Source organism: Cariama cristata, unplaced genomic scaffold, assembly GCF_000690535.1.
Source record: "Cariama cristata isolate BGI_N322 unplaced genomic scaffold, ASM69053v1 scaffold9829, whole genome shotgun sequence".
In the NCBI taxonomy this organism is placed as follows: Eukaryota; Metazoa; Chordata; class Aves; order Cariamiformes; family Cariamidae; genus Cariama; species Cariama cristata.
The window spans coordinates 1-25,451 of NW_009634035.1; the positions used below are offsets into that span (position 1 = coordinate 1).

At 44.6% G+C, this 25,451-nt stretch overlaps 1 protein-coding gene across 1 annotated transcript; it reads left to right on the top strand.

The window, feature by feature from the left end:
* Positions 1–1,242: 1,242 nt before the first annotated feature.
* FLT3 (fms-related tyrosine kinase 3) lies at positions 1,243–25,199 on the top strand (the record flags this gene model as incomplete). The annotated part of the gene is made up of 19 exons (XM_009707012.1): positions 1,243–1,379; positions 1,988–2,127; positions 2,209–2,362; positions 7,181–7,346; positions 11,311–11,417; positions 12,502–12,613; positions 14,242–14,420; positions 15,856–15,968; positions 16,066–16,198; positions 16,288–16,392; positions 17,970–18,080; positions 20,117–20,270; positions 20,617–20,747; positions 21,127–21,251; positions 21,620–21,742; positions 22,364–22,475; positions 22,559–22,658; positions 23,984–24,089; positions 25,065–25,199. Coding segments are annotated over 19 exons (2,443 nt in total), but the record flags the coding sequence as incomplete, so codon positions are not given.
* Positions 25,200–25,451: the final 252 nt, after the last annotated feature.

Sequence of the window (25,451 nt, forward strand, 5' to 3'; positions counted from 1 at the left end):
CACCCCCAGGTCCTTCTCAGCGGGACTGCTCTCAATCCATTCTCTGCCAGCCTGTATTCATTCCGGGGGTTGCCCCAAACCATGTACAGGACCTTGCACTTGGTCTTGTTGACTCTCATGAGGTCCACATGTGCCCACTTTTCAAGCTTGTCCAGGTCCCTCTGGATGGCATCCCGTCCCTCAGCTGTGTCAGCCTCACCACTCAGCTTGGAGTCCTCTGCAAGCTGAGGGTGCACTCCATCCCACTGTCTGTGTCATTGATGAAGATACTAAACAGTACCGGTCCCAATACGGACCCTTGAGGGTCACCGCTCATCACCAGTCTCCATCTGGACATTGAACTGTTGACCACTACCCTCTGGATGCAACCACCCAACCAATTCCTTATCCACCAAACAGTCTGCCCATCAAATCCATACCTTTCCAAATTGGATAGAAAGATGTTGTGGGGGACCGTGTTAAAGGCCTTACAGAAGTCCAGATAGAGGACATCCGTAGCTCTTCCCTTGTTCACTGATGCAGTCACACCATCGTAGAAGGACATGAGGCTGTCAGACAGGACTTGCCCTTGGTGAAGCCATGCTGGCTGTCTCAAATCACCTCCCTACCCTCCATGTGCCTTAGCACAGCTTCTAAGAGGATCTGTTCCATGACCTTCCCAGGCACAAAGGTGATGCTGACAGGTCGGTAGTTCCCAGGGTCCTCCTTTGTACCCTTTTTAAAAATGGGTGCAATGTTTCCCTTTTTCCGGTCACGGGGGACTTCACCTGAAGCAATAGAGCTGGGAAGATGTTACAAGGGATCATAATTTTCCAAGCTAAATTTTTTGTTTCATTCTGTTAATGTATAAATTTGATTCTATTAGCAGCGGGAATAATGCCTATCTCAGATCTGAGTCTCATAACAGCAGCTGGATTTGCAGCAGCTCCCACCACCAGGAATTCAGAGATGAGGTGTGAAAGCTCAACCTCTATGATTTCACTCTTGTCCAGATTTCAGCCACAGCATTACCTATTTATGAGCCAGGCTGAGCATATTCAGTTCATTTCAGCTCATATTCCTGCCTAGGTTGTGACATTTTTGCTTTCTTATCTTCGCCTTTCCTAGTTCCTTTTTATTCAGCTATGTAAGATCCAGTTTTCCCACTATTGTTTGCATATTCTCATGGCTTGGAGGTTTATCAGATTTATTTGCTTGAGGTTAACCAAATGAGTCAACGAATAATTGTGCTTGTAATTGCAGTTGCCCTGATAAAATGCATGAAGAAACTGGGGAAATAGATGGCATCCAGAAGGTACAACAACAATTATTTCAAACTTATATATGGTGCTGTGCAGTTAATGACCTGGGCAGAGAATGCACCAACCTCTTCACAATAGGTAACTTCCCTCTAAGGTTTACTTACATGTGAGCTCTATCCTACCGCTGAAGTCCATCGCGCTACTCATCTGAGTATGCTTTCTTGGCTAAGCTACTTGCTGGTAATCACTGGAACAAATCTAACAGTGAATGTGATTGCTCCGTCACATGTTTAAAGCCTAATTCTAACAGCTGTTTGCGGTCTCTGTAAAAAATGTCTTGCCTTTCTACATTTGCTAAACATCTATGAACTTTTTCTTCATGCTTTTAGGACTGTGATGCATGGAAACACTCTTCAAAGTTGTTCTCAAATATATACATTTATAAATAATTATAAATTCAGGTTGGTTTGTCTGGTTTTTTTAAGTAAACCTGGCCTGAGCTAAGCTCCGTGCTGAACTCTGTCCTATAGGTATGTTGTAAATTATGACAAAATTTGGTTTGAGACATCTCAATCCATGAAATTTACTAATTTAATGATTAATCAGTAATTTTCCCAAATTCTAATTATTATTACAGTATAATAATGGCTGTCTATACAGCACTAGCAGAAAAAAATGTTGATATAAATGAGCATTTTTCCAGGCAGAATGACAGTTGTTTCAGTGACTGTGTTTTGGTTTTGTAGATTTAGGTGAAAGACAAGCAGCACCTTTACCTGAATTACTTCTCAAAGTCGGGGAACCGTTGCTGATCAGATGCAGAGCTGTTCACCGTAATTATAAATTTGGAATAAAATTGTCTTTTGAAAGCAAAGACGTTGAGCAGGTAAGAAGACAGGGCATATTTTAAAATGAATAATATTGGACACTATCAACTCATTAAATGGGAATCTCTGTTGAAAACCAGGATCGCCAGTTTGAAGGATTAGAATATCAAACAGATCACTCGGCAATTCGGATCCGGTATGCGTTTGCTTCAGCGGCAGGAAGAAGTGATACTGGACGTTATACCTGTTCTTCTACCGTCCATCCGAATCAAACTGCTTTAGTTACGGTTTTAGGTAATTCCAACCCCCGGTCTTAATTTTGTCTCTCGGTTGGTTGTTTTGCTTTGTTTTCCATGTGGCAGTTCTTTGCTTACAGGTATGCAGCGTATGTTTCTAGTTGCTTTTCTAAGGAAAAAGTCTGTTTGTACTTACTGGCAGTCCAGGAGAGCCAAGAGATTAATCAAAACGGAGTCAGTCCAGTACCTGAAGATAATCAACCTTTTATTCATATTGCTTTTCAAATAGTTCCCATTAAAAGGCAGTGCTTTCAGAAGTGAAATGAAATGGTGCTGTTTAGAGATCTAGTCTACACGATTGTTTCAATGGTCTCTCTAGAAACACAGCCTGGGATTCATCTCATGTTGTTGTAGGTGATTCTCGGGCAGTGGGACGCAAAGCCGTGGTGGCTTTTTGCAGGGACGCAAAGCTATAGGGTCCCCGAGGGGCTATGCCGTGGGCTTTCTGGGCAGGGGGGAGTAGTGCGGTTGTGTAGCCCTTCTCTGTGCCGCCAACTCAGATGTCGGCAGCTGCCGAGCAGATACCACCAGCTAGAGGTAAAGCACTGCAGAGAACACCATTTTCTGGAGCTGGCCAAGAGTATAAAACGCAGGACCTGCCCTGCGTGTTCAGCTGTTAGCGCTCCGTGTATTCGTTTGGCCAAAGTCTGGAAGGACGAGTGACTGGTTTCAACTAATGTGAGACTGAAATGTCCTGCTGCGGCTGCAGTACGGGTTTTGAAAAGCCGTAGCCATGGCCTTGGTCTCCTCCCCATCACTACACCTCCCTTTCGCTCACGGATGGCATCTCCACGCCACCTTTGCTGCAACCTTCGGAGGTGGGCAGGTAGGGCAGAGGGTCTCCTGGCCTCTGCTCGGCTCTTTTGTGTGGTCCCTTCAGGTGCTCGTTGCTCTTATACAGGAAAAAAAAAAAAAAAAAGGTCCAAAATCTGTACCAGGCCTGACCGGGGTCTGACAGGAAGGGATCGAGTGGTTGGAAGGGTTTTGGTGGTGGGCTCTCCCATGGTTGGAAGGGTTTTGGTGGTGGGCTCTCCCACTCAAAACCCAGAGCAAACAAGAAATGACCGTTGCCTCGTACAACGAGACAAGTGACCATTTGAGTTTGCCAAATTTTTTATGGGAAAGTAAATCTGGGGGAAAATTTTAGCTCCAAAACCTGTGAAACTGGTAGCAGAAAAGAAATTAAACCTTTTGTGTAATGGAGAATGTAAGCCCAGAGAGATGCTGAATAGCGAGTGCTGACGGAGGTGGCAAACTGCCGTGCAGAAATGCTGCTGCAGTGGTGATGGATCTGAAGGAAAACCTGCAACTAGAGAGACGACGACTCCAGCATCATTGGGTGTTCTGCCTGGCTCCTGCTTTCCAGGCACTGAAGGGAACCATCCACCTAACACCAAGCTGCAAGAGGCCTGAAAATTTTAAAAATCAAAAGCATACCAAAGGAAACCTCATTCGACTTAAGCAACATGTTGATTTAAAAGCCAGCGGTGTTGAAGTTAGTCCATAATAGCCTCAACTGCACTCCTTGTTTCTCAGATGGAAATGATGTACGAATAGGCGTAAGGCTGGAAATAAGGCATAAAAGGGAAGGCTGTAGTTAGGACCGTGCTGCTGGAGTAGGCACTGGGAGAAGTTTTCTGACTGGTGTGCCTGGAGTTGGAGCCTGTAGCGCCGAGCACGAGGCTCTCTGAAGCACTCGCCACGCCACTGACCTTAGAGGTAGTTGCTGTCAGAGTTTACAACACCTAGGCTAGGAATGGTAGGAAGTGAGAATGCTTACCCCAGTCTCTTCAGAAATGACTTTCCCAGTGCAATATCCTCTTTTCGGCTTCTGCCTCCCACCGGGAAGGAAGTTCTCTCGTCATTTACCATCACTGAGCACGACACCTGGGCATTTTTTCTACACGCATCTTCTTATTAAACAGGAAGGTAGGGGTGAGGGTGTAGTGTAGAGGTAGGGCAAGATCCTCTTCTTTCTCAGTACTGGTGCCCAGTTCAGAAATAGTGACTTCTTGGATCCATAAACTACCAGGTGTGAGGATGCGTCACAGTAGCAGGGGGTATTTGAGTCACTGTCCCTGGAAAACTGCATTTCTGAGTGGGGTATTTTTTGACTGGGGTATGCCAAACTGTGACGATTGTACCCTCCTTAATACCCCTTATGCCAACAAAACTTCTGAGGGCTCATGGGCTTTGCTGATGAAAATATCTGTTTATTTTCTTGGTGGATTAAAGTGGGGAGATGTTGTCATAGAATCATAGAATCATAGAATCGTTATGGTTGGAAGAGACCTCAAAGATCATCAAGTCCAACCATATACCCAACACCACCATGCCCGCTAAACCATGTCTCGAAGCGCCACATCTAAACGTTTTTTGAACACCTCCAGGGATGGTGAGTCCGCCACCTCCCTGGGGAGCCCGTTCCAATGCCTAATGACCCTTATAGTGAAGAAATTCTTCCTAATATCCAACCTGAACCGCAATGCTTCTCTCTCCAAGGTTATACAGGGACAACCTGTGCTTCTGATCCACCCCAGCCTTTAACCTAATGTATTAATGACGACCATTGTTGGTGTGAATTTGTGCTATCATCCCAGGTTCAGTTTTGGCAGTGATAGAGAGACAGATTTCACTGGGTTGTCCATGTCATAGGGTAGCAGTTTTTGCAATCATCAGTGTCCTGCCTTGAAACCATCCCTATGCGTGAGTCAGCACCTGTAGCTACCCTGGGAATGGTCGTGATATAATTTAACAGAGAGAAAACCGGTGTGGTTGGCACATACTGCATTGCCTGAGGAGCCTGGGTAGCAGAACGACATTGATGGGTGATGTTCTAATCTCTAATAACGCCTTGCAGCCAGCCGGCTCTGGTTTGCTCTTTGTTAAGTGATACCTCACCAACTTTTCCCATCTTGTGTAGCCGGTCAGGTCAGCCAGAGTGGTTAGGCCACTTTAAAGCACAACAGAGATCATGCCAGCAACTGCAGCTGCAAGGCTCTTTCTTCTGTAGTTCTTAGGCTCAGTTTCCACCAGTGTTGAATAAAGAATTTCTAGCACTACGCAATCGCAATCTTGATTCAGGAATATGCAATCTGTTTTGCAACACGTTAGGTTTAAAGCAACAAATAAACAAATACGATAAATGCAGAGACTTGAAAGCTTTGATTCTAGTCTCAAGAATTTCATCTCACCTCTCTGTCATTACTGAATAATCATGTTCACTGTTTCTCTGGCAGAAATACACTTAAACCTGCCAAAAAATGATAAGCCAAGCAATAATGTGCTATTTTCTTTTTCCTTCAAGAAATAAGCAGCTTTTTCTGAGTTGTTTTCCAGAGAAATGGCATACCCTGCTCCAAGGTCCTTGTGTGCACTCTGGAGAAGGCCTTAACTCTTGGCTGGTTGTGTTGTTAACACTGGACACAGAGATGACATTCTGCCTGGAAGGATGAGGTCCAAAAGATCATTCAAAGGATGAAGGTCCAATTTATAAAACCAATAAGCCTTTAGTATCAAAAAGTAGGAGAACAGTCATGAAAGGAATTGCTTCTTTTTTAAAATAATGAATTTTTTGTGGTTTACGGGGGCGTTTCCAGATAATATTTTTTAAACCAGTAAGCTAGACAGAGATAAAACATGCCGAGCAGAATACAGGGTTACAACCAGAAGAAAAACTCTCAAAAGGAAAAACCCAGTCCAGCAATATTTCTACAGTGCAGTTTTTCACCATGTGGTTCATTAAACACTGGCACAAGTTTCCCAGAGGTCGTAGAGTCTACTTCATTGGAGATACCCGAACTCAGCTGGACATGGCTCTGAGCAACCTCATCTAGTTGGACCTGCTCTGAGCAGGAGCCGGACGAGACATCTCCAGAGGTCTCTTCCAATGTATATGACACCGTGATTTTTACAGAGCTGATCTTAGCCCCACTGATGCCTTTAGGACAGCCTCCTCCCGCATGTGTCTTCTGTTCAGTCTCTTTGGGTGGGATTCATTTCACGTCCCAGCCCCAGCAATGACTTTGGTTCCTTCAACCGTCAGTGTCAAGAAACAGCCATTTCCAGCAGCAGTTCAGTACATATTTGTTATCTTCTATTTTAGGATGGGGTACATCTGGACATGCCTGTCTCATTCCACTAAGTTTATCAGAGGTCCAAACAAGTAGCTTTGGTGGGTCACTGAACTTCAGACAGCACCATCAGGTGAAGCTAATCCCACCCTAGCAGGGCAAGTACCAGCAGCTCATGGTTCATGCACATCTTCAGAACATATTTTCACGTTGCTGTTGTCTTGCATCAAATAACGTCTGATTTAGATGGAGAAATAAAGGAGCAGCTACAAGGCTCATTTGTAAAATCTTCAGCTCATTTCAGGGAAGGAGAAACAACTGCTGTCAAGGTCTGGTGATGGTGGTGGTGCCACCTGGGTTTGTTCCCTGTTAGAGGAAAGCCAGGAGATGAAGCTGTTAACACCTGGAACACACACCTAAACCAAACCAAATAAATAATGGCCCTGTGGCTCTGTAGGGCAGATTGGGGAGAAATGTTGGACCATTTGAAGGGCTCTGGTCTGACCAAATATGCAGCTTCAGCAGGCCCAGATCGGTTGTCTGCAGCTGAGCAGAGTGCCATCGTTTCAATACCATTTTAAAGCATTGTCTTACTTTGGTTAACAGGGTGCCTTTTGTGATATAATGCGGTGCTATTTTTTTTTTTGCTTGTGATAACCAAGATGAAAAACATACAGATGTTGAAATTCCTTCATTAAGCAGTCCAGCCTTTGTGATATAATATCAACTTTTTTTTTTCCCAGAAAAGGGATTTATAAATATAACCGATTCTAAAGAAGATTTTGAAATTGGTGAGGAAGAGTTCTGCTTTGAAGTTAACTTTACAGCATATCCACCAGTTAGATGCATGTGGCTATTTTACCAAAAAACATTTCCATGTAAACAAAGTTACAATGCGGATGGACGCAGGTACTTGAATATTTTGGAATAATTTGATTAATAGTGTTTCCTCTTTATATTTCATTTGGACTGCTTACTGTCCATGTTTTGTACTCTCTTTGTGTTTTTAAAATGTGGCTGGGCCACGTGATGAAGCTGTGTTAACAAAAGGCACTCAAACATTATTTTGGCTTTCAACAGCGATTCATGTAGATGATTTCTAGAACCATTTTATTCTCCATGTTATAATAAACCCTTTGGTAAGTCACGCTTCTGGCAACCCTTTAGTTTATATGCATTTTGCCATTCCCTTTCTCACTAACATCATTTCTCAGTTACAGATGTATTGCAGTTTTCATACGGGATCACAAGTTCTACACGTTCCCCTTTTGTCATCCTGTTCTTGATGATGTTCCCAGTGTCTTTCAAACCGCTCAGATCAAGTCCAGGGCCCCATAGTTTCCCAGGCCGCTGTTAGATCTGTTGGACTGTGCCTGTGCCACAGAAACATCGCGTTCTGCTCATTACCCAGGTCATGTATTCTTCCACTGCTGCAAAACATGTTTTGAATAAACCTGCTAGTTATCTACCTTTTCCGTTATTTCCTACAATGAATTTCTGGCATCAATCCTGTTTAAGGCTAATGTTTTCTCCATTCCCTAGGCTTCCTAATTTCTTGATAACATTATCTAATTTCCTTCAGAGTTTCTTTCAGGGTGGTCTCATAGCTGTCGAGGTAACAGCTCTTATTCACCTCAATGAAAATAAAGCCAAGCTGCTCCTTTAAAACTGAGCAGGACCCAGGCAGGAGTTAATGCGGCTGCGCTGATTTCTTCTTATGTTCTTAAAACCTCTCTTAGCATCTGCATAAAACTGCGTCACAGCCTTGATTACACTTTTTATGATTTCTTTCCTGGGTATTTTGGTACACTGGGTTTTATCTGCTAGCTTGTCAAGTCATCTTTGCAACAGACTGGCCTTTTCATCTGCATCAGATGGTCTATTGGAGTGAGACCTTCACGAGCTTCAGAGACAGCTCAGCTCAGATTAGTAAATTGTCATCTCCTGGCCATGGCCACAGGAACTCTGTCCCTGCTGATAAAGTGAGGGCTGTCAGCAAACTTCGATAGCGTTGGGTGGGTGTTGGTGACTAATCTGCAATGCCTGACGTGGGCTAGGCAGATCTGTTCTTTGTGGTCAAGAACCGGTTTTGGAAATGAAGTCTCAGGGGATGGCCATGAGCATTTGCTCATCCTTGTCCAACTGGTACCTCCTTCCAGCTGGTAATGCCGAGTTGATTTACCTTGCAGCTGGTCTGGACCTCTCCTTACTGCTTGTAAGAGCAGGAGTCCGTTTTGCCTGGATGATTGACAGCTGGTATAAATTCCATCCAGAAAAGAAGAAGGTATTACAGACTGGGCCAACAATAAGACATTTTGGGAACTGTTGAAATAGCTTAGGTCACTCTCATTAATTGGTAAGGTGCAGCTGCTGGTGGCCTGGGGTTTATGAGTCAATTCAGATAGCCTTTGCAGCACAGAAGCAGCGGTTGCTGAGTGCTGATCACCCTCTGCAGGGCAGGGGAAAGTCCAGCCTATGTCCCTGGGGCAGCACGTCCTGGGCTGGCTCAGCCGCCGCCAACCTGGCCACGGCCACAGCCACGGCCCAGGCCACCGCCGCCCCAAAAACCTCACCACCCCAAGCATCGCTGCAGCCTGTCCTGGAGGCTGCTTCGAACAGACAGCTCAGTCATCCGGCTGACTATGCTGTTCATTAAATGCTTTTTTTAAAAAATTAATGTTCATTTTAGGTAGTTATGCTTTGCAGTTATTTATCATTCTATTTATTTTATTGAAAAATAGAATTGAGGGAAGAAGACATTAATTTGGTGATTATTTTAGCTGGCACGTACATTCTTCTGTACAAACATCCCCCAGAGCTATCCAGTTTTGGTTGAATACTAGCGTTGGATAGATAACGTCTCACCTGAGGAAAAAGAGTAAGGGTTGATATTTCATTCATTTTGAAGTCCCCAGAAGCAGCAAGGGGTAGGGAGGTCAGGAGATCCTGCCCACAAGCTGTAGCACTGGAGATTTCCGTCTTTTTAAAGTTTCTCAAAACAAAACGAAAAGGTCATCCCATACCTTAATATATTGTGAGCCTAACTTTACATATTTTAGTTGAGTTTTGTGTAATCCCATCTCCCAACACTTCTACTTTGTTCCTTTCATATCCTTTTTCATTTCCTATTTTTCTTTTTTTTTTATTTCTGCCATTTCCTTATCAAATTGTTCCTCCTGATTATAGATCATATTCAATTTTATTAATTAACTCTGTCCCCTTCTTTAGCTTTTAATTTCAAGTCCCAAGGGTTCATCTCTCCTGTCAGTGCCCTTATGCGTTTTCACAGATTCCTTCAAATTTCCATTCTCTACTTGCTTTTGCTGTCTCTCTGTTTTAGCACACTGCTGATTTTCACTTCCCTCCTAAAAGCAGATGAGTTTTCATACGTGGAACGACTTCTGTTAAATTTATAATGTTTATCTTACATCCCCTTATATTTTCAGGTATCAAAGACATTCCTTTTTGATGACTTTCTCATTGTTTCATTAGGATTTAATCCTTCAGATTTAGGATTTCAAAAGCAACAAATGATTTGTGGTTTCTCCTGCCTTCAGTATCCATTTTGAGGCAGCTGAAAAGGGGTCTGATTTTAAAAAGTCCCTGAGTTCAGGGACATCTTTAAGGCCATTTCAGATGAAGACATTCAAAAGTCAATGACTATATGGAGGTGTTGCCGGCAAAATTGCCGGTGGCTTCAAGGTGAATGTTCTTGCTTTAGAATTGGAAGGTGATCCTTGGTCTCTTAGTTCATTTGTATGTATCCTGCTTAATGGGAAACACCCTGATTTTAGTTATCTAGATTTCTTGTTCCAAGCTCGTTGCTGTTTTCTCTTTGCAAATTACTGGTATACGCTGTCTTTTTTCTGTCTACCTCAAACTCCCTGATATGCCTGCTTGCCTTTACCACTAAAGTTGAGTTGGGGGCCTCCTACCCAGTTTTCCTTGAGCAGTCAGCTAAAACATCTGCCCTCAAAATGCCAGCAGCTAAACCTAAGAAGAGATTTTTTTAAGTGCTCTTCTAACCTTGGTGAGATTTAAATCCGACAGTCATCCTGACAGCAATAACCTAGACAAAAGGACAGAAATAGGATGCCGTGTCTGTACGGTGATGTGTTCCCTTCTCCCTGCCTTATCCCATGTCCCGTAAAGGAGCGACTCAACAGATCAGTCGTGCGGGAATCTTTAAGTCTCTGCAGTCCTCGGTTGTTAGCTTCTGCCCAGAGATGTGTTGGAGCCCTCCCTCACCATTTCCATTCTCACAACCCATTTCCTCCATGGTTTGGGTCTTGGTTTGCTGCCATTGCCATAGTGGTGCGTAGAAGACTGGCCTTCCTCTTGCAGAAGTGTCTTGATGGTTGGTGCTTTGTCTCATTGATAACGAACTTACGATGATGATCTCATTTTTGAGTTTCTGTCCGATCTTTCCATTGGGAGACGTTTATCTTGTATGATCCTACCTGTCATTGTTATTTCCTAATACTGCTTATCATATCAGCTAGAAACTCCTATCAAAATCCTTTGGAGAGTAGCGAGATTGATCTTTTGCTGGTCTTAGCATCTGTGCCAGGTTGTGTTGTACGCCTGGTCTTCCAATGGATTGGTGACAAAATCACCACCTGACAGCCCACATGCACTCCAGGAACTATGAGGAAAATTGCAGAATGAAGTCAATACTGCAGGAAAAAAAATATCCTTTTATCAAAACAGTTACATTCTGGGGTTTATATTCTCTAATCAAAAATATTTTTTTTCTGGGTTCCTCCTTAGAAGGTGTTGAATTGTTTCAAACATATATACAAGTCATGACTGCATTTAAAATATCTTTCAAGATGGTCTTTTGTCCTTTTCCCTCATTTTCTTTGCTCCACAGTATTTCATCAAAGTTCTGCAACCACCAGCACCAGTCTGGGATATATGTATTTTATGCGGAAAATGATGATACCGTCACGACAAAAAAATTCACGCTGTCCGTGAGAAGTAAGTGAGAAAACAATCCCTGTAAAGATTTGTCAAAGTCTGGGATTTTGCCACTGATATAAATGGAGCTAATATGTTGCTTTTCCCTGGGTATTCCCCATTTCGTTTGCATAGATTTAGTGTTTAAAATGGAGGAGAACAAGCCAAAAGTGTGATTGTCTGCGCTGCACTACTGAAATCCAGGCACTGGCTCGGAGAAGGATGCCGGCTGCTTATGGATCATGTTTCTTGTGTTGATCAAGGATGGAGGACAGAGGAAGGAGAAGGAAGATATTAATTTTTTTTCTCTTCCCTTTAGTTGCGACAAACACAGAGGACAGAATATGGGAAATTAGTCATATACTGAGAAAATTAATACTTCTTAAGAAAACCACAAAACCTAGGAGCTCTGTAAAATACAACTGTATTCTAACTCTACAGAACCAGAATATACGTGACTACTGTAGAGACCACAAGAGATACACAGTGAGAGGAAACACTTATCCTCATTAGGGGTTAGCTTTCTATGGTGTATTCATGTCTTTTTTTTCCTTACGGCATTTGTGAGTGTGGAGACCCTTTGGTGTGTGACACCTACGTTAGGGCTGCAATGCCTCCTACACCCCTGCCCACGATTCGCAGGCACGCACCGTCTTGGCTGGTGCTCTTGGTTCTCTCCGTTCTGCCATGATCTCACCCTTGCTCTAGGTTAGGGAGCATTATTTATTATATATTATTTATAAAGGGATGCTCTGTGCACATTTGATAGGAGACAGACACCCAGAACTGGCATGTCGGGGGAGTCCGAGGGCTGAATGCTTGCTCCGGGTCAGAAAAGCAGAACTCAAGACTTCTAATTTTGGCTCTGCCATTGTTTTGCCAGTACAGAGAAGTGGCTACTCCCCTTGCCTTGCCCACACCGCCGTCCCACAGAGCCAAGGCAGGGGGTTGGAGGAAGGAGGGCTGCGCCCAGCCCTCACGGCGAAGCGCGGGTGGGCTATTTTGAAAACACAGAAGCAGATCTTGGTCTCGGCAGATGTAGCATTGCCACATAAACATAAAAGTTTTGGTGAGTGATGTGCTGATAGAAATTGTCTTGTTGCAGGAAAGCCTGACGTAACGATGCAGTTGTTGTTCAAGCAGATCTCCTGCGTCGCTGACAGTTACCCTGCCTCATCCTGGGTTTGGAGGAATTGTCCTGAACTCAACTCATCCAAGTAAATCGTTTTCCCTCTTTTTAATTCATTGCAAAGACCATATCTGAGCTATCCTTGGTTAAATGAAGGCTGGCCTTTAAGAAACTAAGTGTAAAATGCACCCTCAACCGGTTGTACAAAGGGACGTGGTGGCCCGCTCCAGGGGAACCAGATCACCAAAACTAGGGAAAGTCTTCAATTTTTTTATTGGCATCAAAAGAAGTCGATAAAGATCTGTATCTCAGGCTCTTTACACTGACATGAACCCTGCTGGGTTTATCTCAACAGTTAGGTAGTTACAAAGTCCGATCTAAGTTTTTCTCTTGGCCTGTCAAACTCCAGAGGGCATTCAGAGAATGCATTGGTGAATACGGGCTTCGTTAATTCGTTCAGCTTTGGCTCATACAGCTGTTACCAAAGCCAGGAAAGTCCATGGGAGTGTTTCCAGTAAAGTTAGTGAGAGTGTTTCCATTTCCTCTATTTATTTGGGGCAATGAGTCAGGCCCTAAAATTTCAAGAGATGCTGAAACAGCTTTGAGCTGTTTGATGAACTCTGCGTGTTTTATTTCACATAAGCCGAAGAACTAATAAGCCCACAGTGCAGGAGAGTACTGGGTCAAATTATCTTTTGAAAGATCCTGGATAAAGCTCTAAGTATTTTAACTAGATGTTAAAAAAATTATCTAGACCGTTTTCTCATCCATACCTCTGAAGAGGCTTCCTAACATCTATCTGTTTGTGCAGAAAAGGACGAGGAGAGAAAACATCCAGCTAGTGAGTTTAAAATACTCCTTAAAGCAGCTTTCTGGAAAGAAAATGCTGTGACATTTCTTTTCTTGGGAACTTCCACATGTAGAATCTAGTACTATGTGTAAAGCTGAATAAATTTGATTTATTTACTTACTTACTCATTTATTTATCGAGTATACGGTTGGACTTGATGATCTTTGAGGTCTCTTCCAACCATAATGATTCTATGCTTCTATGATTTTATTTATGTGGACAGTAAATTCGGCAGTAAGCTGATGAATGATAGAAAAGCTAAAAGTCAAAATTATCTCTGTGTCGGCTTCGTTTCCCTCAAGTATAACGTTCCCTCTTTCTATATATCAGATCTTAAATAAGTCATTAATACAGGGTGGATGCTCTCCATCTTGAGTGAGAGAAACTTTGTGGTTGGAGTCACATACCTTCAGGGAAAGGAGTTAGAACTTTTACTGTGGGTTCGTTTTGTATTTATTGTTTTAGTAGCGGCCCATTTGGAGCTGCTCAGTGGTACGAGTGTTTGAGGTAAAGGTGAAACCGGTGGGAATAGAGCAGTAGTGGGGGGTCGTGTCGGCTGTGAAATTGGTGGAGGTCCTGGGGTTCGGGGGTGCAGGCGATGGAGAGTGGGAGTGAGCCCGAGGTAGGAGGTAGGGAGGCCAGTTCACCCCCCATGGGCCCTGCCGTGTCCATCACCAAAAAATAAGACTGGCAGCAGCTCTGAAGCCTCACTCTAGCAGTGACAAATAAAACCCAAGCCCGTCTATCCCGCTCTCCTTCCCTCCCTCCCAGCACAGACATAAGACTTGTTTTGAAGGATCCCACCTTCTCCCCTGGAAAATGGTACTGCGAACCAAAAATCGAAACTGGTCTGCTTTCTTTTTCAGCTGTACGGAAGAAATCACTGAGGGGATTCACAACTTCTTGCCCCAGAGGAGATCCCTGGGGTCGTGGATTTCAAGCAGCGCATTAGATGTTGAGGAGACAACCACCACCTTCTCCGTGGAGTGCTGTGCAAACAACTCTGCCGGTTCAGCCTGCGAAAAGAGTTTCATTAATCTGTCAGGTACCATAAGCCAGTGCTTTAGCTCGAGTAAAGCTGGCGTGGCAGAACTTACAGTATTTTTTATCTGGCTACATGGCTGACGGTGCGATGGCATTGCAGGTAAAACACGAGCGCCGTGTGTATACGGTGTGGGAAATGGTGGGTGAATGGGAGACACAAGTCTCTTTTCTCCGATCCCAAAGCAGGGGCCTCCCTCGTTAAAATGAGCAGAAATTTCACATTAATAGGAGGTGCAGGATGGAACCATGGCAATGTTGGGGTCTGCTTTTTTATTTCTTCTTGGTAATCCCTACCTGCAACCTGGAGGCATCAGCTTTGGGAAGAGCCCGAGTCACTTTGGTAGCTGGTGGCAGGTGTGGGCTCTGGTTCTTCTCCTGGAGGTCACTGCGGTGCTGCCAGAGAGGCCCACGGGAGCTCTCCTCACCCCGTGGAAGTCATTGCGTGCCCAAGCATGAGCATGACTGAGCCAACAGACCCACTCAAGGGACAGTCCTCGTCTGAGAAGCAGGAGCAAGGACCAGGGGAGAGACCTTCTTAAATTGCTGTAGGCAAGTGGCAGAAGGCGTAAGCCCTGGTTTGGGAACCTCTGTGCAGTCTCTCTTCTTGTAGGGGACATGGGAGATTCTTTCCTCGTCAGACAAGAAAGTGAATATGATTATTTGCCCGTGCACTTTACACTTGTAACACCATATCCATCCCATAGGGCAAAATGTTTCAGTTACAGGGAAGATGCTGTGGCACCTGGGAAGTGTTTTGAGGCATCCAGATATTTGCAGTACAGAGATTTCCTTCGTCACAGACAAACAAGCTGTTTGGTGCTTTTGACTACAGCTGACAAAAGCTGTGACCACTGATAGAGTTTGAGCATTTATGTTGCAATTACAATGGAAAGTAAGCATAATACTTACGCTCTTAGAAACTACCAGAATATGAGGCCAAGTCTCATGTAACACTTACCTACCCACCGACGCCTTGTAGTATGGTCTGGACTTGTTAAGAGAGCTCCTGGCTGAGCAGCAGAGCGATGCCCCGAGCAGGTTGTGTGCCCTCCACCCGCTGATAACTGGTGCTTCGGTACCCAACGTACATTGCTTAGGGGAAGGCACAGGGAAAGAGGAGGGAGACGTGATGAGAAGAGGAATTGCTTATTCCTCTTTATGCTCACAAAGTCCAGTCCATGGATCACACCAACACCTCTATGCACTTAGATTTATTAATTGGTGTAGCGTTTTTTTGGAATGAAAAGCGATCTCAGAATTGCCCAGCACTGAACGCCTCCTGCCCCGCTCCTTGCTCGGCACGTGGCTCCATCTCATTCCCCACACGGAGGAGGCTCAGGCGTGAGAGGACTGCAAAGCCACCGAGGGTTCTCCGTGCACCTTTAGCTCTACACGCAAGCTCTGATTCAGTGGGTGGTAATATATATCTCTTAAAGTTGCAGGAGCTGTTTCTTCCCCGCCGGACAATGCTGCATTTTACGTCTCTGTTGGATTTTTCCTCCTATTGATCACTTTTTTGTTTGTATTCATTTTTCACAAATACAAAAAGGTAAAAGCAAACGTAAATACCTGCTCTTCTTTTGTTCCTACCAGGCTGTTTCTTCTTCTCAAAGTCTTACTCCACCTTTTTTTTTTTTCTTCCAAAGCAATTTAAATACGAAAGCCAGTTGCAAATGATACAGATGGTAGGCCCATTGGATAACGAGTACATCTACATCGACTTCCGAGAATTTGAATATGACCTCAAATGGGAATTTCCCAGGGAAAATCTGGAATTTGGTGAGCGGTCCACAAGACAAATCACAATGTTGGAGTAGTAGCCTGTGCTGTACCAGCTGCAAATAATATTGGCGTATGGTTTCTTGTAGGATGCGTCCTTGGTTCTGGGGCTTTTGGGAAAGTGGTGAATGCGACAGCTTATGGAATTAGCAGGGCAGGAGATTCAGTCCAGGTCGCAGTCAAAATGCTCAAAGGTACGATAAACTCTGGGTGCCTTTCACAAGCAGTGATGTATTCTGGTGGCTCCAAAGCAAGAGCAGTGATGGATATGTACAGACTTTTGGCAGCTACACCTCACAAATGCTTGGTTTCAAAATGCTTTCAAAAAAGTCCTGTTTCTAGTTTAGAAAGGTATCGCTGAAGTGCCTTCTTCCTGCAGTGTGTTGCATTTTGTCCTACACAGCACAGATCTGCGTTGTGTGGGGAAGGATGGAACCACTCTGCTCTACAGAGAAGGAATGCAAATTCATAGTGCAGATTAGCCTGCTGCTCACATTGGTGACCTGGTCGACTTTGGAGTAAAATCTCATTTTCTTGTAGTCCTGTCTTTTTGTTGCACTCCCTTCGCCTCCTGCATCTGAGCTGGCTTGTTTGCAAAACTTCCAGCACATCTTCCTGTAGTCTTTTCTTCTCGCTGACGCGTTTCCATCCCTCCTTATGGGTCAGGCTTCTTAAACCCCTGATACACCTTCCTGCTTTGCTGTGGCCTCTCTCCAAGCTTTCTTGACCCCTCATAAAAGCGGTGTCCAGGGGTGAGCCTCCCTGGCAGCAAGCAGAGGAGGAGGGCTGCCTCACTGGGTCCCAAGTACCACAAGCCTGTTCAGAGAATCAGAGAATCAGAGAATCAGTTAGGTTGGAAGAGATCTTTAAGATCATCGAGTCCAGCCGTTACCCTGGCACTGCCAAGCCCACCACTAAACCATGTCCCTAAGCACCACATCTACACAGCTTTTAAATATCTCCATGGGGACTCCACCACTTCCCTGGGCAGCCTCTTCCAGTGCCTGACACCCCTTTTGGTAAAGAAATTCTTCCTAAGATCCAATCTAAACCTCCCATAGTGCAGCTTGGGGCCATTTCTTCTCATCCTATCACTTGGGAGAAGAGACCAACCCCCACCTCACCCATCTGTTGATACGTAACAGGATGAGCTTCACGTCAGCAGCAGCACCAGCACCCTGCTCACCCACGTGCTCACCATCCCCTGTTGACACGTGCGTCGGCTTTACGCTTCCTTGGTCCACTCCTTTGCGGTTGTCTTTACGGGAGTTTAACTTGATCGTTTTGGTTCACGTCCCTGATTCACTGAGATCATGACGACCAAATGCTTGCTGAAAAACAAGCCTAAAGCTATTGCTGAAACACAGGGTGGCTTTCTTAGCTATTGGATTGCAACTGGTTGCATGCCATATGGCTGCTAAGACCTTTTTTTCTCTTAGCATTTCTCTCTAACAGGGTTGACTGCCATTTTTCCTGTGCTTGTGAACACCTTCATACGCTGCTGTCACTCCTTGCCAGCCCAAGAATGACAAATACTGACATTTTATGACTGCTTTCCCAAGCATTCAAATGATCGACATTCACACACTCATTTACTTTCCACCTTTGGCTAAATCTTTTTATACTGTACAACGGTTTTTTAGGATGTTCCCAAAAGTACTGTCAGTCCAATGAATTTGAAATGAAGTCTTGCATGTGACAGAACATTGCAACTATTTACATTTTTATTTCTTTGCTAGAGATTTCCAAATCTGTGTTATCTCTTTTACAGAAAAACCTGAGGCTTCAGAAAAAGATGCTCTAATGTCTGAGCTGAAAATGATGACTCACATTGGAAGCCATGAAAATATCGTGAATCTACTAGGAGCTTGTACTGTGTCAGGTAACTTGCAATTGTGGAAAGGTACCAATTAAAACCTCCAGACTAAGGAGGACTCCTGAACAGAAAAGAAAGATCAAAAATTGATCGTTGAAAGCGATACTGAAAACATCCAAGCCGTAATTAGTCGCCTGTTCCTCGGGCTGCTGTTTCTCTCTTCAACCCTGACTCCTGTCTTTGTACAACCAATTGTGCTGGCCCAAAACAAGATGAAGATGAACTGAGAGCAAAGTTAAGGCCATGCATGTGTACAGAAACGGGGCCTTTCTGATTGTACTTGCATGAAGTGGTACAACAGCCCTTCTGTAGAAGGGGTTTTCCTGTTACAGCGGGGGTGGCACTGGTACGGGCCAGTTTAGTAAGGGAAAAGGAAAAACTTACCTGGTGTAAGGTACTTTTGTATCCACATGATTGTGCTTACATAAGAAATTACAATTTTTTTCTTTTTTTAAATCGGGTGGCTCACCTAACAGTGAATTTGTAGAAAGAAGGGGGAAAATGACTAAGAGAGAGACAGGAAAGAAAGGAAACTGAAAAAGAGCAGGGGCAGGAGGGACACCCAAAGAAAGAAGAGGAAAAAAGTGAATAATGAAGAGAGAGACAACTTTTTAAAGGACTGAATGTAAAAATAAACTGAGGATGGAAAGAAGCAAAGATGGGCTAAGATGAAAGTGGCGAGATATTATCACTAATTAATTACTGTGGGACTCTTATTATCATTGAGGCAACATACAGGGATATTCTTGTCCCAAGAACTCCTTCTCTGGCCGGTCCAGCAGTGAACGGGAGCGGATGAAGAGAGGCTAAAGAACAGATCACCCTGGGGAAAGGGCAGGGTGTTTGTCCGTATCATGAATTTTAACATCTGCCACTGAAAAACTGGATAGATTTTCTGCCACGGGTATTTCTGAAGTCAGAAGGACCAAAGAGAACAGTTAACTCTGTTTCCCCAGTTTGCATCAACAGCAATACTGTCGTGCAAAGATGTCTGAGGCACAAGAGGAAAGCAGAGAAATAGGTTGGTGGTGGTGGCTTTAGCTGATTTGAAACTATCCTGCCACTGCCTCCTGGAAAATTTGGCAAGATGTGATGGTGTAGGCAGGAGAGCTGCAGGGAAAACCTGCTTAGTCTGGCAGGGTCGGACAGGAACACTTCCAGCCTTATCCGAGTCCCGTGTTCGGAAACATTTACATGGTTCTCTCTCGTTCACATCCATCCTCTGAGAGACTTTACAGGCTTTTTCCAGTGTGCTCTACCTTGCTTGACAGGGGCCTTCTGGCAAAAATGTCCACAAATTCGTAGTCGGTCTTTCTGAGCCAGAAGTGGTGATGCCAGTGTAAGGCTTTGGAGGGCTGATGTGCGACCACTCTGAGCTCCTGGCCGTGTGTTCTGCTCCCGCTGGCTTGTCATCGCTTTTCTCCGAGCCTGCCTGGGTCAGAAACTGGAGGTATTTTTCCTTTCTTGAGAAAGTAACCTGACCCGTGCTCCACTCAGACACGTCCCCTTGCAAGGTCTTTCCCTCCTATAGGTCCTCTCAGCGAGGAGACTTGGGTTTCAGGTGGCCTTCATGGAAAAAAAAAAAAGATATTTCTAGAGCATGAAGGTAGTGCAGATAAATGAAAGGGCGTAGGTCAAAGGATACCAATTCACACCATCAAGATAATTAGCAGGGGTCCTCTTTTTCTTGAACCATGTACGGGTTAGACAATCTATTGCATCTTTATAGCCTGTGCTGTCCTCCCCGGTGCCATCGGCGCGGGGAAGGATCTTTGTGCCTTCATAGGGATTTGTAGTCCATCTTGGGAGATGCGCCACAGGGGAAAACCGGCTACACAGACTTTCCCAAGGGACTTTACAGGCAGTACCTACCGCCAGCAAACATCACCTGCCCATCAGTGTACAAGTTATCTACCCGGGAAGGGGAGATGCTTGGGACGTTTAATACAGAGTGGTCCTGGGAGAAGAGGAGGCATCATTAGAGGTTTAATGGGGAGAGTGCTATAGATAGCAGGAGGCATTTATATTTCTGACTATTTCAGGACCAATCTACTTGATATTTGAATACTGTTGCTATGGTGACCTTCTGAACTACTTAAGGAGCAAGAGAGAAAAGTTTCACTGGACACTGACGGATCTTTTTAAACAGCACAACTTCAGCTTTTACCACAATATCCATTTGGACCAAAATTCCAGGTAAAGCATTCAGCAACAGTTTAATACTTTAGAAAGCTACTGTCTCTTTTTAAGCTGCATTCTCAGCTGTGCCGTAAACAGGTGAAATTAATGAGTTCTTGAGAACGTGCCTTCACGTACTTTAATAAGCAATGCCTTGAGAGGAACTGAGATTGGATTCTAGTTGTGATGTTCTTCTCACTGGACTGCGAAAAACTCTTGTTTCTCTTCCCAGTTTTGAGAAGACTCATGTCTGTGCCTGGATTTTTAATAGCAATAACTGATTGTGCTTTTTCACTGCAAATCACGTGTAGAAGATTCTGTGATACGCTGTGTGTAACCTTTGAAAATGTGTGGTCCGCTCCAGGAAGGGAACTCACCTGACGTGCAGTGTGAGTACGACTCTATGCAGAGAGGATGAATTTGAAATTGCACAGAGAAGTCAAAACGTAAATGTGACATCTGGATCGAATGGGACTGTGCTGTATTCTGAGGAAGGTGAGAGATTAGTTGCTTTTATCTCCAGTAATTCTGTGATTATTGTATTTATTATATTATTGATCTAAGTAGACTGGATTCAGCGGCACAGGAGGCCCCTTTCTGTCATATGTCTCTCTTCCCTCCTGGCAAGGATTTTCCTGGAGAAGGGTGCAACAACTCTTAAGACCAGAGGCTGATGTTTCTGGTAATGCTATACATAGTATTTGAGTGTGAAAATACTCTTTGTTTTGTGTCTGAGCAAAGGATGCAAAAGATGGATGCTCTTTGTGATGTTGTTCGTGGTAGGAGCACGTGAAAATCCTTGCAGTAGTCAGTGGAATTAATCGGAGAGTGAGGAAGCCCATGGAAAACTCGTACTTTTGGTTGTTTTTTACAGATAAAATTAAGCACGCAAGCAGACAGGTGGATGAAGAAGAGGATTTTAATGTGCTCACTTTTGAAGACCTTCTTTGCTTCTCATATCAAGTCGCCAAAGGAATGGAGTTTCTGGAGTCCAAATCGGTATGGCGAAGGGTAGCAAACTGTTTCGATAAACCAGGTCAGTCGATAAAGAGCAGACTGAAGAACAGAGCCACTCAGTGGCAGGCTGGAACCATACCTCCTTCCCTGGCTTTACAGCAAGGACTGGAGTGCAGTTTTAGGCACGACCCTGGGTTAGAAGTGGCTGCCCTGCGTCCTGCTGCCTGCCCTGGCCCCGGCCCCTGGCCACCAGTGGCCGGGGACTGGCCAAGGGACTGGCCAGCCCGCTCATTCCCCACGCTGTTTAAGTGGAAAGAGGCACAGGTTGAGAGAGCTCTGTCTGAGACAAGGGAATTTTCTTCTGCTGATACCAAGCGCTGCAGAGCGTTAACCCTTCCTTTCCTTCTAAGTGCATTCACAGAGACCTGGCTGCCCGGAATATACTAGTGACCCACGGAAAAGTGGTGAAAATATGTGACTTTGGCCTTGCCAGAGACGTAGTAAACGACTCCAACTACATTGTCAGGGGCAATGTAAGTTCCTGAGTGCTCTCTGTTTTTCATCCCATTGTAAGACTGACAAGGAACCAAGAAAGTGAAGCTTTTCATTTTCAAATTCCTTGTTAGCTTTATAGGTATCTGTACAGACAGTGCAAAAAATCTCACTTTTTCCTGCCTGTGGCAAATGCAAATTCTTAGCTTGTAATTAACCCAATCAAGCTAGTGCCGTAAATGAGATGGCACCCATGTGCTTTCTAAAGCACACTGAAATCCGTTGATGGAAATGCTGGGAATTGTTTAAGGACAATAATAGTATAGGGACACTAGCATATACGTAGGGGTACACCAGATCCTCTGGCTGTGCGGACATCTCCATCTCAGCTACTCACCCTGAAAGTCAGAGGAGGGATGAAGGTTTTTCCAGGGCTGAGCTCATCTCTCCCTTAAACAGTCATCTAAAACGGATGAGATGACTTGGCTCCTTCGAAGGGCCTATTTCTCTCTCTCAGGGAAATTTAAAGGGACTACTGAGAGAGGCCCAGCTTTCCACGTAGCAAACACGAACCGATACTGCTGAAGCAGTGAGCACTGCAGTGAGTCACCTAGAAAGCCTGTGTCACAGCATGACCCGGACTCCTTTCCCCCTCTGTACAGGCGCGTTTACCAGTTAAATGGATGGCTCCTGAGAGCTTGTTCGAGAGGACGTACACAATGAAGAGTGATGTCTGGTCTTATGGAATATTACTATGGGAAATATTCTCTTTGGGTATGTTCTGTAACGCAGCAAAAGAGCAATGCTTGGTTTTGGCAGCTTCTGAATTAACGTGTGTTCTCCAATATTTTCCACAGGTGTAAATCCCTACCCTGGTATTCAGGTTGATACAAACTTCTACAAATTAATACAAAGTGGATTTAAAATGGACCGACCGTATTATGCTACAAAAGATATGTAAGTGTATTTCCTGAGTGATGCACAGCATGGGAAATTAGATTTACTAGGTCACTGTTTGTATGACCTTCATTTATTGTACGCTGTACCTTGCTCAAAAAAAGTTGCAAAAGGTGAGATCTTCCTTGAACTGTGACAAAAGCTGCTTGATCCTGCAGGTTTTGTCCTAAAGCAGAAGTGATCAACACTAAAGGTTAGGTGTGTTGGAAAGGACCAATTTATTACCTTTATTTAATTGTGCCTTCCTTTCCCAGGGAACTTCTTGTTCTCAAATCACAGACTTTAGGGTTTTTTTTCTTTTTCTTATTTTTTTCTTTCTTTTTGCAAAAGCTATGTTATACCATATTCATTTTGGATATTCACTAAATCTTTGGTGATTTTTTCTACACTTTTTTTTTTTTAATTGACCTTTAGCATGTTTGATTCAGTTCCAGGAGGCTAGGGATCCTCTTAGGGAAAAACCCTGCTTAAGGAAGAGTTGTCAGGAGCTATTCCTGTGCCCTCAGCACACAATTTTCAGCCTGTGCCTCTGTGCCACGGTGGACTTTGCCTTCAGGTGGACCCCAGGGGACAAGAGAAGAGAAGGTGGTGGAGAGCTACGAGACCTGGACCATGGAGGAAAGGGTTGTCTGAGCTCTTCTGGCAAATGTTTCATAGATGGCCCAGGGACTCAGTGCCTTGCTGTGAGGCTATACTGTTCTTATCCTCTCTATGTAAAGACTGTAGTGGCATTAAAGGTACAGGGGAATCTGACAGATTGACCCCAGAAAGATTGCTGGGGGCCTTATCAATATCAGGGAACCTATCGACCCGGTAAGTTTGCGAGGGACTTTAGCAGGTAGGTGCTGTACTGGTCCCTGACGAAACTGTAAAATCTGTAAGGTGGTGTTTAAACTTCAGAAGGATTTTTGTGATGTCAAATTCCACAAAAAGACTTGTTGTGAAAACTGTCCTCAAGACTATAGGGTCTGCAAGGAGCAGGGTCAGCCCCAGAGTCACACAGCAATTGTGTTCCTACCTTTTTCTTTATGGAAACTGAAAAACAAGGTTAGCGTGCCAGTATGTACCATCCAGGGTGAAATCCTGGCCCCAGTCCTATGAGGAGGATTTTGCTAAGGACTCCGGTAAAGCCATGTTCTTCACTTCACCCTTTTTCCTCATCTTTCTTTACCTTTCCCGGTGATGCAACATGCTAAATCTGGCCTCTTTGTATAAAATCGTCCTGGTGCCCCATGATTCCCATCCAAATTCTGCACTTCCACGTAGTCACTCACAGAGAGTCCCACCGCTGACATGTCTCCTGTATCACCTCTTTGCTCCTGCAGCTATCGCGTGATGCTGTCCTGTTGGGCCCTTGACTCCAGAAGAAGACCCTCTTTTTCTCAGCTGGTTTCCTCTCTTGCCGGTCAGCTGGCTGAGGCAGAAAGAGCAGTAAGTAAACACAGAAAGAAGAAAAAGGTTGCTTGGGGATTTTTGTGACCCTGTGTGAGCTGAGAAATAGTCTTCTGGTTTCTATACAAGTGTGCCGTTGTGTTAGGGAGCTATTCCCTGGGGATCTGTGTAAGAGTTTGGGGAAGTTTTTCCTGCCATCGGAAGGAATCCTCATCTCTCTGATGAGGATTTCTTTTCTCCCACTGCCTGCACCAGGGCTCTGGAAGGCTGAAATCTCTCAGCCTGGGCTATGGGAATGGGCTTCCCTTGTGCAGGAGCCGACGCAGCTGGTTTTGCTCATGCTGGTGGCTGCCACGGGAGGGGAGCTGAGCCTGGGGCCACCTGCCAGGGCTCTCACGGGGGGCCACCACAGGTATGTGCCTCCACGACCTCACAGACGGGCCCTACGTCATTCTCAAAGGTCAAAACAATAAACAGGATCTACGGAAGTTATATTCCATCCTTACCAGGCTGTGGTCCCTTCCTCAGGGAGGATAAGCAACTCCTTTCTAAAGTACTGATTCCTACCTGGGTATCAGCTCTGGGCTAGACCGGCTTTTTCCCAGTGCCGTGTCCTTGTGAACTTTTGGGGATGTGGGGAGCTTTGACTGACTCTTGCCTTTGCAGCCCGGAGCCTCTCCGCAGGCTCTTAGCCTGGCAGAAGCTGCTGAGTATAGAAGCAGACTAAAGAGGAACTTCAAAGCACTGTACCTAGACAAAAAAATCCTCCTTTGCAGTCCAGTGCCCTTCCTCAGCCCAGCTCTTTTTGGCTGGACAAGATCCATCTCACTTAGGCAGTTGTCTGGACTCCCTCCGGAGTCAGAGGCAGGTAACGGGGCAGGTACGAGCGTGATTCTCCCTCCAGGCGAGGTGGGCTGTACCTTACAAGTGCCTGCTTCGCAGGGAGAAAAGCAGTTTTCCAAGTACAATAAGCAATAACAGAAGATATCTTTTATTTCCTCTTCCCAATTCCAGGTTTACCAGAATATGAAGAAAAATGTTCCTACACGCAATTCCAGCATCAAAACTAAACCACGTGTAAGCAGGGATGAGGAATCTCTGCTATCCCCGACTGTGCTCCAGGATGAAGACTCTCGGGTTGAAAAATAGTTTGGGTTATGGATTTGATCTCAGGATTTTCATAAACTCCGTGTAGCATAAATGTTTTGTATCACCTCTAAGAAGAAAACGTTACCAACTGCTGCTCTATTCACATTTCTTATGGGCTAGTCCATATTTACGTTACTTTGAGGAGAAGACACAATTCATTACTCTGAATTCAGCAAACACATCTGTCGCAAGACAGAAGCAGTGGTCTTTTCACCGGCTCTCTGCCACTGGATATCTCTTTTCCTGGTTTTA